This window comes from Rhinopithecus bieti, unplaced genomic scaffold (genome assembly GCF_001698545.2).
Source record: "Rhinopithecus bieti isolate Rb0 unplaced genomic scaffold, ASM169854v2 scaffold_6380, whole genome shotgun sequence".
Classification (NCBI taxonomy): Eukaryota; Metazoa; Chordata; class Mammalia; order Primates; family Cercopithecidae; genus Rhinopithecus; species Rhinopithecus bieti.
Window position 1 is genome coordinate 5,999,251 of NW_016806642.1, and position 16,060 is coordinate 6,015,310.

Genomic DNA, 16,060 nt, shown 5'->3' on the forward strand with positions numbered 1-16,060 from the left:
GCTTGAACCCAGGAGACGGAGGTTGCAGTGAGCTGAGATCACGCCACTGCACTCCAGCCTGTGCAACTGAGTGAAACTCTGTCTCAGGAAAAAAAAACAACAAAAACTGGCATTAGGGGCTAAGCATGGTGATTCATGCCTGTAATCCCAGCACTGTGAGAGGTCAAGGTGAGAGGATCACTTAAGCCCAGGACCAGCCTAGGCAACATAGTGAGAGACCTTGTCTCTACAAAAAATAGAAAAATTAGCTGGGTATGGTGGCGCATGTCTATAGTCCCAGCTACTCAGGAGGCTGAGTTGGGAAGATCACGTGAGCCCACGTGGTAGAGGCTGTAGTGAGCCATGATTGCTGCACTCCAGCCTGGGTGACAGAGCGAGACCCTGTCTCAAAAAAAAAAAAAGAATTGTTAGCTTACCAGATGTGTTGCCTGCTCTCTCTTAGGGAAAAAAATCAAAGCACAATTAAAGAATTATGTTCTATCTCCAAGATACTTTTCTTTGGAAATGGTATCTCAAGTGGTTAATATTAGCCTCCTGACAAGCTAGTCTTAATATTTGCAACGCATCTTATATAGAAAATAGTCAGTTTTTTATGAAAACGTTTATTCTATTGTATGCAGTAAACAATAGCTTATATTCTGTTTGCAGTGAGTAATAGCTTATAATAATAGCTAGTATTTATTGAGTACTTTCTGGTTTTTTTGTTTGTTTTTTTGAAATGGAGTCTTGCTCTGTCACTCAGGCTGGAGTGCAGTGGCACGATCTCAGCTCACTGCAACCTCCACCTCCTGGATTCAAGTGATTCTCCTGCCCCAGCCTTCCGAGTAGCTGGGATTACAGGTGAGCACTACCATGCCCAGCTAATTGTTTGTATTTTTATTAGAGATGGGGTTTCATAAAGGCCGGGCGCGGTGGCTCACACCTGTAATCCCAACACTTTGGTCTTGGGAAGGCCGAGGCGGGTGGATCATCGAGGTCAGTGAGATCGTACCATCCTGGCTAACTCGTGACTCATCTCTTACTAAAAATCAAAAAAAACAAAAAAAAAAAAAATTAAGCTGGGCGTGGTGGCGAAGCGCCTGTAGTCCCCGCCTACTCGGGCGGCGAGGCAGGAGAATGACGCGTGACCCGGGAGGTGGAAGCTTGCGTGATGCCGAGAACCGCGCCACTGCATCCAGCCTGGGTGCAGAGCAAGACTCCGTCTCAAAAAAAAAAGAGAGTAGGCTTTCACCCATGTTGGCCAGGCTGGTTTGATCTCGCTAACCAAGTGAGTCCGCTGCCTCCAGCAAAGGCTGGCTTACAGGCGTGAGCCACTGTGCAACCAGCCTTATTGAGTACTTTCTATGTGTCAGCAGTGTTATAAACACTTTATACGTATTCCATTTAATCTTCACAACAACTTATGAGGTAGATACAGTTACTACTTTTATTTATTTTTTATTTTTTATTTTATTTTATTTTTTTTTATTTATTTTTTTTTGAGACGGAGTCTCGCTCTGCCACCCAGGCTGGAGTGCAGTGGCCAGATCTCAGCTCACTGCAAGCTCCGCCTCCCGGGTTTACGCCATTCTCCTGCCTCAGCCTCCCGAGTAGCTGGGACTACAGGCGCCCGCCACCTCGCCCGGCTAGTTTTTTTTATTTTATAGGTGAGGCAATTGAGGCACAAATGAGGTTAAGTACCTTGTCCCAGAATCACCTGAAACAGGGCCAGGATACTAAACCGAGTAGTCTGGTGCCAGAGCCTATGCTCTTGCCACTACCCAGTAGTAATCTGTGAATGTCAAGTTTCACTACTGGGCAAGGATTTTGTATCCTGTTAAGTAAGGATAATACATAATTATTATCCTTATTTATCCTTTATGTAATGGGATATATATGTATTTCATATATATCTATCTACATACACCTATATTCATTCATTATAAGGTTAACGTTTTATAAAATTTCTGACCCATGAAAATCCAACAGAGAACATATCAGATGGTGATCATAGATACATCTTCACAGTTACACATTTAGTAAATGAACGTGCAACATTTAGTGTTTGATAGTCTGTAATAAACTTATAGGGAATTCTGAGTACCGAGAATAGCTTTGTGTTAATGGATTTTAGTAACGATAACCACATTTTGGGGTGTTCTTTTGAGTCTTTGAGTAATACTTTCAAGAAACTGGGAAGAATTAAGGTTGAGCTACCAGTCAACTTCCCTTTCATTGAGAAGCAAGAGAGAAATGACAGTGAAATTAAGTGACTTCACTTTTGAGGCATTTCCCTCAGTTCTGCCTTTCACCACGTTTTCTTCTCACTTTCAGCATTTCCTTCATTATCTCCTTCATTCCCTGAGTTTTCACCTTAGTGTATATGGTTTCCAAATTATAGTCTCCTGGGCTATAAACCCACAATCTCAGCTGCCATACAGTGTCCCCCAAGTATACTGATTTCATCATTTCCCCTTCAAAGTTGTGTTTTCTTCTACCTTTTTAGGGATTATATCATTCCATTGGTCAAATTCTCTTTTTGTTCCCACATCCAAATGCTGCCAGATTATATTACTTCTGAGAAAGGTTAATTCTACTTTCCACACCCACTGGTGTGGAACTCTTCCAGATTATCATTGTCCCTGTTGTAACCTACCTGTCTGCCCTTTGGTCCCTTTCCCCTACAGCCTATCCTGCTACTGAAAAAATGTATGCTTTAGAAGATATCACTCCACCATATGTACGATAAAATCCAAATTTAAACTGACATTCAGGAGTCTCCCTGATCTGCCCACAGCTTAGCTTTCCAGTTTCTTCATTGTGCCTAACTCATTCCAGATTATTTGCCATTTCCCAGACACCTTCCCTAGAAAGTGCCTTTCTCATGTCCTTACCTTTGGTCTTGTCTGCTCAGCCTAGCATGCCTTTTCCCTCATTATTGTCAAAATTTTACCTGTCTTTCAAAACCTGCTTAGAATTCATCTTCTGCATAAGCTTCCCCAAATCCCTCTCCCCCATATTCTCCTCATTGCTCTTTTGTATATTTGTCATAGCTGCCTGACTGGTATGCATAAGGGAGAATGTGAATGAAACTCCTGATTTTGTCCTTATGCCCTAGAAACTTGACACCTAGTACTCCTGATATCACTGTGACCAGCTTCCCTACCTGCACCACAGCTCCAGCTCCAGCCCTCTGTTACACTTCAGTGATTATTCCTCTTGACCTGTAATGGTTCAGTGGGGAGGACTGTCCCATATAAATTCACTCCCAGAGCCTATAAAAAGTGAAACAATGCTAGAATAAGAGAGAAAGTAAGGGTGGACAGCAACCCAGAGGCCACAGCCAGAGTGCGAAGACCATCAAAAGATGGGAAGAGAAAAATATTTTGGCTAATGTTAACAGGGGATATTGGGATACTTTAGTAACAATGTGTATGAATTACTTGGGTAACACAAAGATGAGGCTTAGTATGAACAAAGCTCTGTGTATTATAACAGTTTGAAACCTAATAAGGACACAAAAACAATATAAGGCAAGTTATGATAAATGATACAAGTTCAGACTCTTCCAAGTTCTGACCAATAACAAGTACAAACAATTGTGCATCCAGTGAGGATCCAAGTATCAGCTTGATAACCCTCGAAATGGCAGGCTCTCTGGTAGAAGCTTGGGGGTAACTAAGGTAGATTGCCTTAAAGCAGAAATGCAACCTCTTCTTTCTCACACTAAGTCTAAATCTTGAATTCTGTGTACTTTACTGAACCTAAAAGCTGGATCTTTTAAATAGACCTCCAAGTCCATGTGACTCTAATGCTGTGAAGACCACAAGCCTGCCTTTTACATGCTTGATTGCAGGGCAACACAATAGAATGGGTTGGTTTCCCTACTACGTGAAATTAGGAAGTATGATAATAAAAAAGGTCCACTGGGATTGAGAGTAGATAGGGAAACTACAAGGAAGGAAGAATTTGTGTAATGTTACGAGTAAAATGTAGACCAGTGAATGTTCTAGACTTTGACCAATCAAATTTGTCACACTTCCATGGAGTACAGAGGAAGAGTTGACAGAAGTTTCTTCCCCTTCAGACTGAGAAGTATAAACATTATTCTCTACTGTAAGTACCAAATGAAGAATAAGCAGTGTTACAGGAATTCACAGCAGACATAGATCACCTCAGGATGGGATTATCAGTTTGTTTGTTTTTGTTTTTTCAAGACAGGGTCTCGTTCTGTCACCCTGGCTGGAATGCAGTAGTGCAGTCATAGCTCACTGCATCCTTGACCTCCTAGGCTCAGGCAATCCTTCTGCCTTGACCTAGGATTTTAGGCATGAGCCAGCAGCCCCAGCCTTATTAGGTCATTTTTAAAGATCTTTCCCCAAATGCCCTATGGTAATGTATGCCATCAGTTGCCAACGGCTGCTTCCTTCAAAGGCTTTCTCTCACAGAAGGGTTCTAAGGCTGAAGAGACATGAGCCTCTGCCACCACTAGGAGTCCCCAGAGAGACATATTCTGAATAAGAATCTGTCATAGTAAATACTGTCTTTTGGGCAGGGGGCAGCTGTTGGAGGAAACACCTGCTGAAAGGCCCCTAAAGCTTATAGACAAAGGCATGTAAATAAGTTTTCTGTAGGCCCTGTTGGAGTTTTAAAATTCTCTGAGAAGTATCTCCTGTAAGTATGGTCACATAAGGTGAACAATACTGAGTGCTATGTCTGAGTAGTCATATTGACAGTTACTAGTGAAGATAGTCAAAAAGCAAATGAGGCCGGGCACGGTGGTTCACGCCTGTAATCCCAGCACTTTGGGAGGCCGAGGCGGGCAGATCACGAGGTCAGGAGTTCAAGACCAGCCTGGCCAACATAGTGAAACCCCGTCTCTACTAAAAATACAAAAATTAGCCGGGTGTGTTGGCACACACCTGTAGTCCCAGCTACTCAGGAGCCTGAGGTGGGAGAATCACTTGAACCCAGGAGGCAGAGTTTGCAGTGAGCCGAGGCCACACCACTGCACTCCAGCCTGGGTAAGAGTGAGATCCCATCTCACAAAATAAAAAATAAAGCAAAAGCAAATGAGAGGTTGCCAGCAGCATCTAACTAAACTAAGTACCAAATTAGATTGTTAATGGGTGTTAAAATCACTTCTTAAGTCATGTATGGGATGCATGTTAACTAATTCTTGATAATATAATTATCTTTTATATCCCACAGGCATTAAGAAGAAATGCAGTCACCATGAGCACCAACTTTTGCATCTGCCTGATCATATTTAAAGGAACAGAGAAATATTTGTAATTAATCTGCCCAGTAAATACCAGCTCGTAGCAGTCAGCAGGTGCATGTCTAGATAAAATTTCTTGCAGCTAATTTAAACTTTCTACACACACCAGTAGATAATCTCAATGTAAATAATACATTTCTTCTTGACTCTTTAATGTAAGCCAACATGGAGAGGAAGATCTTGACTTATATTCTGTACCACACACTTCTGTGGACTTTTAGCATTCGTGGGTAGACTTAATAAAGCATGTATAAAAGTGGCACCTTTGGTAGAATTATATATTTTCCTGAAATTCAGATTAAATGTAATGGTAAGTGGAATTAAGTACCAGTGTTCCCCATTTAAAGCCCTAGCTGCTTATTAACTTACAGATTCTTTAAAAAAAATTTTTTAAGATTTATCTAGTCTATTGTGTAGCCACTACCTCAGGAGTGAGTTTTTATTTTCCTATGCTTTTAGAGGAAAAAAGCATTTTTAAAGTTTTAAAATTTTACACCATTTATAAAATATTAGAATGTATTTTTTCAGTATAAATGTTTATGAAGTTTTTTGAACTACACAGAGTACTGAATTTAATGAAAAGACCATTATTAAGGGGCAATATGTGATCCATTCCAAATTATTTTGAAATATTAAATTTCAGTTATTCTGTGGTGTTTTCTGTCATCATCATGTTTTTGTTGTCACTCCCAAAATAAAGGGGCGGAGGGAATCACAGAGTATGTTATCTCGATAGTGAAACTTATGCTTTTCTTAACCATTTCTGTAGGGAAAAACTGCTACTCCTTTGGGGTACTTGCCCTAAGTTTTAACAAAATTAGTAGAAAATATTACCATGTCATTTGAATATATCATGAAAAATAAAAACTACATGAAAATCTGAAACAAAATGTTAACAAATTAAGGTTGAAAATTTTCCACTGCATGCAATGGCACAAGCCTTTAATCCCAGCTACTACTCAGGAGGCTGAAACAGGAGGATCGCTTGAGCCCAGGAGTTGATGACCAGACTGGGCAATATAGCAAGACACCTATCTCAGAAAAAAAGAAAATAACTCAATTTCCACTTAGAGAAATTTTAGATTCACCTTTTTAAAATGAAAGCTTTTTTAAAACTTAATATAAATTATATAAATTACCTTCATTTATATAATTGAAGGATTTATAAGAAAAAAATTTTCTTCATGCTGTTTAAGAAATTTATTCTGATACAGTGCTTATAATAGGATGTTACCAAAAGTACACTAAAAAAGGATTATTCTAGCATTGAAAACTAACCCTAGGTTGTAAGCCAAAACATTTTATAAAGTAATCTATGTTAGGTAATACAGGATTAAGAAGTAGATTAGTTTCATATATAATCCAAGTTATATAGGTATGTGCTTAATGCTATTAAACCAGTTACTATATGTTTGACCCCTTGATATACTAAGCTTTTGCCTTTTAGAACAGCTGGGTCTGCTGAGAATCATTTCCCAGTTCTTTTCATTGTAGATCAGATGACTCTCACTTTATCACCCTTGGAGGCCACATGAAGGACAAAGCAGAAAGATCCACGCACAAAACTAATGTTTATATGAGGGGAGGGGGAGTTGTGGGGGATATACTTGGCCCTGATCTTCAAATGAACATAACAGAAGAGAGACCAATTGAGACTTGGAAACCACTGTGTTACTTTAACCATTATTTAGTTATATCCTGTCCGTCTCTTTCTTTCTGTTGAACAGAGAGGCTCCTTTGGCTGCCTTGACTTTTGTAAATGTTTCACTCAATTTGTTGTGGTTTATCATTTGGACAGAATGCTACATCGGGGATTTTTCACCCCTCCCTAAGTCCTCAAGGGAAAATGACTTCTGTATGCCTCATATGATACATGCACATACACCCTATTCTCTTCATTTTAAGAAGCAGGCCTAAGTTTATTGGCAGCTGAGAACACTGCATTTCTCAGAAGTGCCTCCTCTATCTAAAATGTACTTGAACGTGACTTTGAAGGGCTTATTTTTTAACAGGTATATTAGTGAAGCAGGTGAGAAATCTATCTTTAATATTTTTGCATAACCTAAATGTATTTATATGAAAATATCCCTATAGCCCTGAGTCTAGCTAAGAGCAATGTTTTGGAGTTGCCTACTTCTGTGATTGTAATTCATCACTGGGTATTTTTGATATTTTGCTTTTTTTGAGATGGTGTCTCACTGGTCTCAAGCGATCATCCTGTGTCAGCCTCTCAAATGAGACCACTGTGCCTGGCCTCTGTTTTTGATATTTTGTTTTGGTATTTTGGAACCTAATCCCTCTAAGTTCAATGTAAACTCTTAAACTGGTTTTTAATAGATAGGAGGGATACTTATAACTGCTACAAGTCTCTATAAAAACTATAGTGCAAGTCAATATGATTACGATTAAATCATCTGAAGAATGGTTTTATTTACAGAATTTACCTGTATGATACCTTGAATCAGGTGCATTTCATTTTACTAATATATATACGTAATACTTTTATTTCCAAATAATAGTTATTCTACTCCAATTATTTATAACTTCCTCATCATTTATCTAAGTCAACATTCTATGTTAAACACAAGTGTACTATTACAAAAAACATTTTTTAAAATAAAGCTACACTAGCCAGCCAAGATGCTGACATTTGGGCACAGTGATTACAGATGGTGACCGTGGACAGCGATGTTCCTGCTGATTTGGCAGTGATTCAAGGCTGCTATTCTGCGCTGACCTGCCCTTTGAGTCTTTTGAGAAAGAAACCTTTCTAGATTTTTGCTTTGTCTAAACCCACTTCCTTTATCAGATTTAGAAACTCATACCTTCTTACACCAGCCTGTGACTGTCCATGTCTAGAACCAGTTTTTTTCTGTATGTGGTTTGATTTGCACTATTTTAAAATATACCACCACTTAATATAGTTTAATGGCTATCTTCTGAAAGAAATATATTCCTTAAAAAATGTTGATGGGAAAATGATTTTATTACAGAGACTAAAGAAAACATATCTTTATATGAGAAACTACAACATGGATATCATGCATTATTTTTACCAGTTGAAAACTATAATAAATATGGGCTTCTGCTAATATAGGGTGATACAGTATTAATAGGATGGAATTAACATGAATCAATGCTCTGGCAATGGTAACCTTGAACCATGTCATAATAATATATATGTATAATATAATGTTTAAACAGAATGATTCTGGAGGTTTAAAACCAGTGATTATGTGTGATTAAGAAGACTTCACTCAAACCACTTAAAGTTAAAACTTACATTTAAATTCAGGAAAATTCATTTTTAATTGTATTAAAATATGCATTCTTGCAAAGAAGATCATGGTTTATTTGCCTTGTTAAAACAATCAAATTTGCATGTGTAATAAGGCATATTCAGACTTCAGTTTAAATTGCCTTCTCAGTAATTAAAAAGATTATCACAAATTAAATTCCCTAAGATATAACTTCTACACAGTGAAATACACACTACTTGCATTCTAAAATGTAAGTTGGAATACCAAAATTAGTGATTTCCATTAAAAAGAAGGGGTTCAATTCTTCCATTAAGTTCACTATATGGTCTGATGAAGGAAGCAGGTTTAGATAAAGCAAATATCAAGAAATATTTATCAGTTTTTTCAAGACATTTAAAAAGTGCATTTCCTGAGTAAACAATGGGATTAAGGACATGTTTCTCTTTTTTCCCCATTTGAATAGCTGTGAATAATAAAACCACAATATGTTTTGGCCAAGCAGTACTTAGACAAGCCTCCATTGGTCTTTGGTCTCCATATACATTTATTTTGTGTAGACAACAATGACTTTTCACCATTTCCTTTCCTATGGTTCCATGGTTCTCAAAATGGTAATTTCATTTATACATAGCAAAAAGTTCACAAAACCTTTCAGCACTGTTCATATTTTCACATTTGTTCAGGAAACAATTTGTTTAGGAACACAGCTAGGTGATTTTCTTCTGATTTCTTCCACTTTTGGAATCCCACATGATTATAATGTTAAAGTATACCAAGAAGAACAGGAAGTTCAAGCAAGATACAAAACACACCAATACAGAAAATAAGTCCGGTAGTTTCTGAGGAGGATCCAGTGTGACAGTCATCAGCGTCAGAAGCACCATAGTGATGACTGAGATAAGAAACTGCAAGGAAAAAAAGGATTACTGAGTAGTATAAAAGGTGAAATTTAAATGTACTGTAAACATTGACTTGTAACTATTAAATAAGCAGAATTAAAGGTGAGGGTTAAGGGTCTAATTTATTCTGGTGTATTTCAAGTTTGACTTCCTATTAGAATCATATGAGAGGTTTTTAAAATCTCAATGCCCACATCACACCCCAGACCAATTAAATCAGGCCTCAGTATTTTTTAAAGCTCTCCAAGTGATTCCCATGTATAGCCAAAACCTGAGGACCCCTGTCTTATACTTCCTACCAACCCTGTCTTATACTTCCTACCAACAAGGCACTGAAGAAAGGTATCTGGGAAAAATATTGATGCTAGTCAGGGTTAAATTTGTAGCATCCCCTGGGGCCCAACAGGATATAAAATTCTAAGCTAATGGGTACAAATATATAGGTAGCTAGAAGAAATAAAACCTAGTGTTTGGCAGGTCTGTAGGCTGACTAGTTAACAATGTACATTTCAAAATAGCAAGAAAATAAGTTGAATGTTCCTAGCATAAAGACGTATTTTTAAGGTAATGGATAGCCCAGTTACCCAGATCTAATCTTCACTCATTACATGAATGAGTATCACATGTACCCCCAAAATATATATATATATATATATTCTGTATCAATTTTTAAAATTCTAAACTAATCCTGAGAACCCATCTGTGAAAAAGTTTTCCATGGCAAATGGAAAATTACATTTCATATTCACTAAATGCTTTCAATGAGTAAAGCACATTAGGGCACATGAAAGAAAATGTGGTCCTCTGGCCTCAAAGAGTTTTCCACCTGCTTAGGAGAATTTTAAATAAAATCACAAAGTCACACTGGCTTAAATACCAAGATGAGTAGTAAAAATAATTAGCACATTTACTGTAGTTGTGTGGTCATCAGTTAGTGTGGTCTTCTCTAGGCCAATGTGCTATACAATAGAACTTCCTGCAGTAATGAAAATGTTTTGTCTGCACTCCAGTATAGTAGCTGCTAACCACATGTGGCTATTGGGCATTTGAAATGTACTTACTGTGACTGAGGAACTGAATTTTTATTTAAATTTAATACGTTTAAATTTCTATATATGTCTAGTGGCTACCATACTGGACAGACTGGCTCTAGACTGTGAGCTTCTTTAAGACAAAGACCAGCAAGATCTTACTCATTTTATCCCTAGCACAGTACATAGGTATACACTAGCAGTATAAATAAATGTAGAAAGCAAGTATTGAAAAACAGGAGTGACTTCCATGAAGTGGGTGGGACACAGAACCCTAAAAGATGCCTTAACTGTTGGCTACATTATGACAATATTGGTAAGGTCTAAATACAGAGTAATGCAGTGATCATTCCAAATGGAAAAGCGAGGACAGGCGCCAAGAAAGCTTACAAGCAGATATAAACAAAGGCTCCCAGTGTCGTTAAAGGAAAAAAATTCCTGAGGCAACCTTAGTGGGAAGTGCAAACATCTGGAATGAAATCTTCAAAATAAAAGTTTCAAACTTAAGAAATATGGGACTGGTTGAAATGTCATAATACCACAATCTTGAATCAGTGTTAAACAGAACAAAACCCCTCTCTTGCTCCAGCTATTACCCCATTTGTCTGCTCCTATTTACACTTGCTTCCCAAAACAGTTGCCTATAAACATGCTGTGTCCAGTCTTCATCCCATTCACTAGTGAACCCCTACCAATTGGGCTTTCACCCCAATCACTATGAAACTGCTATGGTCAAATACCCATAATGACCTCCAGTGTACTAAATCCAATGGTCAGTTCTTACTGCCTTACCTGATTTTCTCATTAGCATTTGAAATCACTCACTGAACCCTCTCACTGAAACACTTCATTCACTTGGCTTCCATGACATCATACTCACCTGGTTCACTCCTACCTCACCCAGTTAATTCTTAGACATCTTTGCTGGTTCCTCATGTCCCCTACCTCTGCATTCTGGGGCTTCATACCTATTCCTCTTATTAATCTATCCTCCTACCCTTAGTGAGTCATCCAGTAGCATGACTTTAATTACCAACTATATGTAAAGACTCAACTTCGTCTCCAGCCTGGCCCTTTCCCCTAAACCAGGGTTGTCCAATCTTTTGGCTTCCCTGAGCCACACTGGAAAAAGAATTGTCTTAGGCCACACATAAAATACACCAACGCTAACAACAGCTGATAAGCTTTAAAAAATACCGCAAAAAACTCCAGGTTTTAAGAAACTACAAATTTGTATTGCACTGCATTCAAAGCCGTCCTCGGTTGCAGGTTGGACAAGCTTGTGCTAAACTCTGGACTCATATATCCAGGTACTCCTTAATATCTCTACTTGGATATTTAATAGGCATCTAAAACTAAACGTGAAAAACTCTTGATCTCCCCATACTCCCCACTGTCCCCATCACACACAAAGTTCCTTCAACATGCTTTGCTTCCTTCAATTCGGTAAATGGCAACCCCACTCATTCAGTTATATGTGCCAAAAACCTTGGAGTCATCCTGAACACCTCTCTTTCACAACCCCAGCAATTCCTGTTGGCTCTACCTTCAAAATATATCAAAAATCTGACCATTTCTAACCACTTCCACTGCTACCCTGGTCCACAGCACTATCATCTCATGGATTCCATTATCCACAATCTCTTCTCCACATAGCGACCATAGGGGCCTTTTAAAGATGTAAGTCAGATTCTAGTCCCATTATAGGAAACTACACTGTTACCTCTCTAATCTTAGGTCTTATTATTTCTTTCCCCTACCCAGCTCCAATCACCATGACCTCCATGATGTTCACTGAATTTGCCGTTTTCTCTTCTAGGATGCTCTACCCTCAGTTATCTGCAGTTTACTTCCTTTGGTTCTTTGCTCAAGAAAGCCCTGCCACTTTAAAATTGCATTAATCCCTCCTGCAAATCATATCCATTTCTCCCTTGCTTTGTTGTTCTCCCTAGCACTTATCACCCTCTGACACACTATATATTTTACATATGCTGGTGCTGGATTTCTCCACTAGAATGCAACCTCGATGGAAGCAGGGATTTCTGTTAGTTTTGGTCACTGCTGTATCCTCAGCCTCCAGAACAATGTTTGGCAATATAGAAAGTGCTCAAAAACTGTTTATTAAAGAACAAACAAATCTGGGAGCCCATGGTGGTCCTCACCTTAAGATTACTGGACCAGACTGTGAATATCACAATAGGGCTAGACTTTGACATACACTCAGGAATCTGGGCCTGTACTAACAAAAAATGAACTTTATATCTACTCTCCATTTGAACACCTGAATAAAGTTAATCCTCTCCTTGTCTTTCCTGTTCACCTCTTAACTTCCTACCTCCCACACCCCTATCCTCCATGGTCATTACCTAAAGTGCAAAGCCCTCAGGACACCCATTCAACTCTGCCCTGAGAATACCTGCCTTGTCTTCCTACAAGATCTAAATATAAAATATCTCCTTTGAAACCTTCCCCTACACTCCCCTAATAAAGTTAGTCATTCTTTTCTTTTTGTTATCTGGGTACTTTGGGCAATCCTCTATGTAGTCCTCAAAAATATAAATAAGTATAGCCTGTTGGGCTGGGCGTGGTAGCTCAGGCCTGTAATCCCAGCACTTTGGGAGGCTGAGGTCAGGAGTTCGAGACCAGCCTGGCCAATATGATGAAACCCCATCTCTACTAAAAATACAAAAATTGGCCAGGCATGGTGGCACGCACCCGTAGTCCCAGCTACTCAGGAGGCTGAGGCAGAAGCATTGCATAAACCCAGGAGGGGGAGGTTGCAGTGAGCCGAGATCACACCATTGCACTCCAGCCTGGGCAACAAGAGTGAAACTCCATCTCAAAAAAAATAAAATGAAAAACAGGCCGGGCGCGGTGGCTCAAGCCTGTAATCCCAGCACTTTGGGAGGCCGAGACGGGCGGATCACAAGGTCAGGAGATCGAGACCATCCTGGCTAACACGGTGAAACCCCGTCTCTACTAAAACTACAAAAAACTAGCCGGGCGAGGTGGCGGGCGCCTGTAGTCCCAGCTACTCAGGAGGTTGAGGCAGGAGAATGGCGTGAACCCGGGAGGCGGAGCTTGCAGTGAGCTGCGATCCGGCCACTGCACTCCAGCCTGGGTGACAGAGCAAGACTCCGCCTCAAAAAAAATAAAATAAAATAAAAAATAAAAAATAGGCAAGCATGACGGTACATGCCTATAATCCTAGCTACTCAGGAGGCTAAGGAAGGAGGATCACTTGGGCCCAGGAGTTCCAGGTTGCAGTGAATTATAAATGCACCACTGCACTCCAGCCTAGGCAACAGAGTTAGATCGTGTCTCAACAACAACTTCCTAACATTTGTAATAGTTGCCAGATATTCCGTAGAGCTTATATACTTATTCATGTAGCATTTTTCAACTACTGGACAATTGAGCTGCCTCTAATTTTTCATTATAATAATTAGATGAATATCCATTCATTCAACAAACAAAAATCAGAGCACCTATTCTTTGCCAGGCACTGATAGATGCTACAGATAAAATGGTATGTATAAAATGCAGAGTTCTTGCCCTCAAATAGACTGCAATCTAGCATTTTAGACAGCCTTGAATATAATGTGATGTCCCTTAAATATATGAACTTTATGAGTAGACAAAGACATCACATGAAAACTACATATTAGTATCTTTTATGAATATAAATGCAAAAATCATCAAAAGAATACTGGCAAACTGAAGCCAGTGGCAGATAAAAAGAATTATACACCATGATCCAGTAGGATTTATCCTAGGAATTCAAGGTTAGTTTAACATACAAAAATCAATCAATGAAATACGTCACATTAATAGAATAAAGGAAAAAACACACACACCAAAGATGCAGAAAAGAATTAGAATCCAACATTTTTTCATGATAAAACATGTATACTAGGAATTGAAGAGAACTTCCTCAACCAGATAAAGGACATCTATTTTAAAAAGCCCACAGTTAACATCATAGTTAATGGTGATAGACCATATGGTTTCCCTCTAACATCAAGTAAAAGAGAAGATGTCCACTCTTATTACCTGTATTCAACACTGTATTATAGGTCCTAGGGTAATTAGGCAAGTAAGAGAAATAAAAGGTAAAAGTCATCCACATCAGAAAGGAAGAAGTAAAACTCATGGTTTGCAGATTACATTATCTTGTATATCAAAACTGTAGGAAATCCATTAAAACCTATGCCAAAGAATACAAGTTCAATATACCAATATATTATATTTGTATATAGTAGCAATGAACATTATGAAAATGAAATTAAGAAACAATTCCTTTACAATAGCATCATAAAGAATTGTGCTTTAGGATCATTCATTATACTTAAGAATAAATTTAACAAAAGAAGTCCAAAAGTTTTACACTGAAAACTGCAAAACATTGTTGAAATAAATTAAATATCTAATTAAATGGAAATACATCCTGTGTTTGTTCATTGGAAGACTAAATATTAAGATGGCAATATTCACAGTGGAAGTCTCTCTCTAAAAAAATTAGCCAGATGTGGTGGCACATGCCTATAGTCATGGCTATTCCTTAATTGCAGTGAGTTATAAATGCACCAGGCTGAGGTGGGAAGATTGCTTGAGCCTGGGAGGCAGAGGTTGCAGTGAGCCAAGATCATACCACTGCACTCCAACCTGGGCAACAAAGCGAGACCTTGTCTCAAAAAAATAAAGCAATATTCCACAAATTGACATGCAGAATCAACTCAGTCCCTATCAAAATCTCAGCTGGGTTTTGGGAGAAAACTGATGAACTTCTAAAAATAATATGAAAATAAAGGGATGTAAGATAGATAAAACAATCTTGTAAAAAAACAAAATCAGTGGACTTGGATTTTCAGTTTCAAAACTACAAAGCTACAGTAAACAAGACAGTATGGCAGTGGCATAAGGATAGACATATAGATCAATGGAACAGAACTGAGAGTCCAGAAATAAACCCTTATATTTAAGAACAACTGATTTTCAACAAGAGTGCTAAGACAATTCAATGCAACTGAAATAACTGAATAAAGTCAGACTCCTACCTCACACCATATACAATATTAACTCAAAGTGACTCAAAGGCATAGATACAAAAACTATAAAACTCTTAGAAGAAAATACAGGGGTATTTGTGACCACTGGTTATACAGTGGTTTCTTAGATGTGACACCAAAAGCACAACAAAAGAAAAAAATAGATATACTGGATGTTATCAAAATCAAAACTTCTGTGCTGTAAATGACACCATGAAGAAAGTGAAAAGGCAACACACAGAATGGGAGAGGATACTTGCAAGTTAAATATCTGGTAAGGAACTCATATCAAGAATATATATTTAAAAAAACTCTTACAGATCAAAAATAAAAAGACAACCCAGTTTAAAATGGGCAAAGGGTTTGAATAGGCATTTCTCCAAAGAAGATATACAAATGGCCAATAAGCACATGAAAAGATGTTCAACATCATTAGTCATTAGGGAAATGCAAGTCAGAACTCCAATGAAATACCACCTCACACCCATTAAGATGGTTATAATGAAAAAGACAACAAATGCTGTGAAAGATGTGGAGAAATTAGAACCCTCACACATGGTTG

General features: G+C 38.4%; 2 protein-coding genes across 2 annotated transcripts in view; one reads left to right on the top strand and one right to left on the bottom strand.

The window, feature by feature from the left end:
* The window catches only part of ITGB3BP (integrin subunit beta 3 binding protein), an 84,601-nt gene extending 79,079 nt beyond the window's left edge, over window positions 1-5,522 (top strand). Inside the window, 1 exon segment of the mRNA XM_017877214.1 lies at window positions 5,191-5,522. The gene's annotated coding sequence lies outside the window, so the exon portion shown is untranslated.
* Window positions 5,523-7,730: 2,208 nt separating this feature from the next.
* The window catches only part of ALG6 (ALG6 alpha-1,3-glucosyltransferase), a 75,307-nt gene continuing 66,977 nt past the window's right edge, over window positions 7,731-16,060 (bottom strand). Inside the window, 1 exon segment of the mRNA XM_017877215.1 lies at window positions 7,731-9,425. Within this exon segment, the coding sequence (XP_017732704.1) occupies window positions 9,228-9,425 (198 nt within the window). The 3' untranslated portion in view covers window positions 7,731-9,227.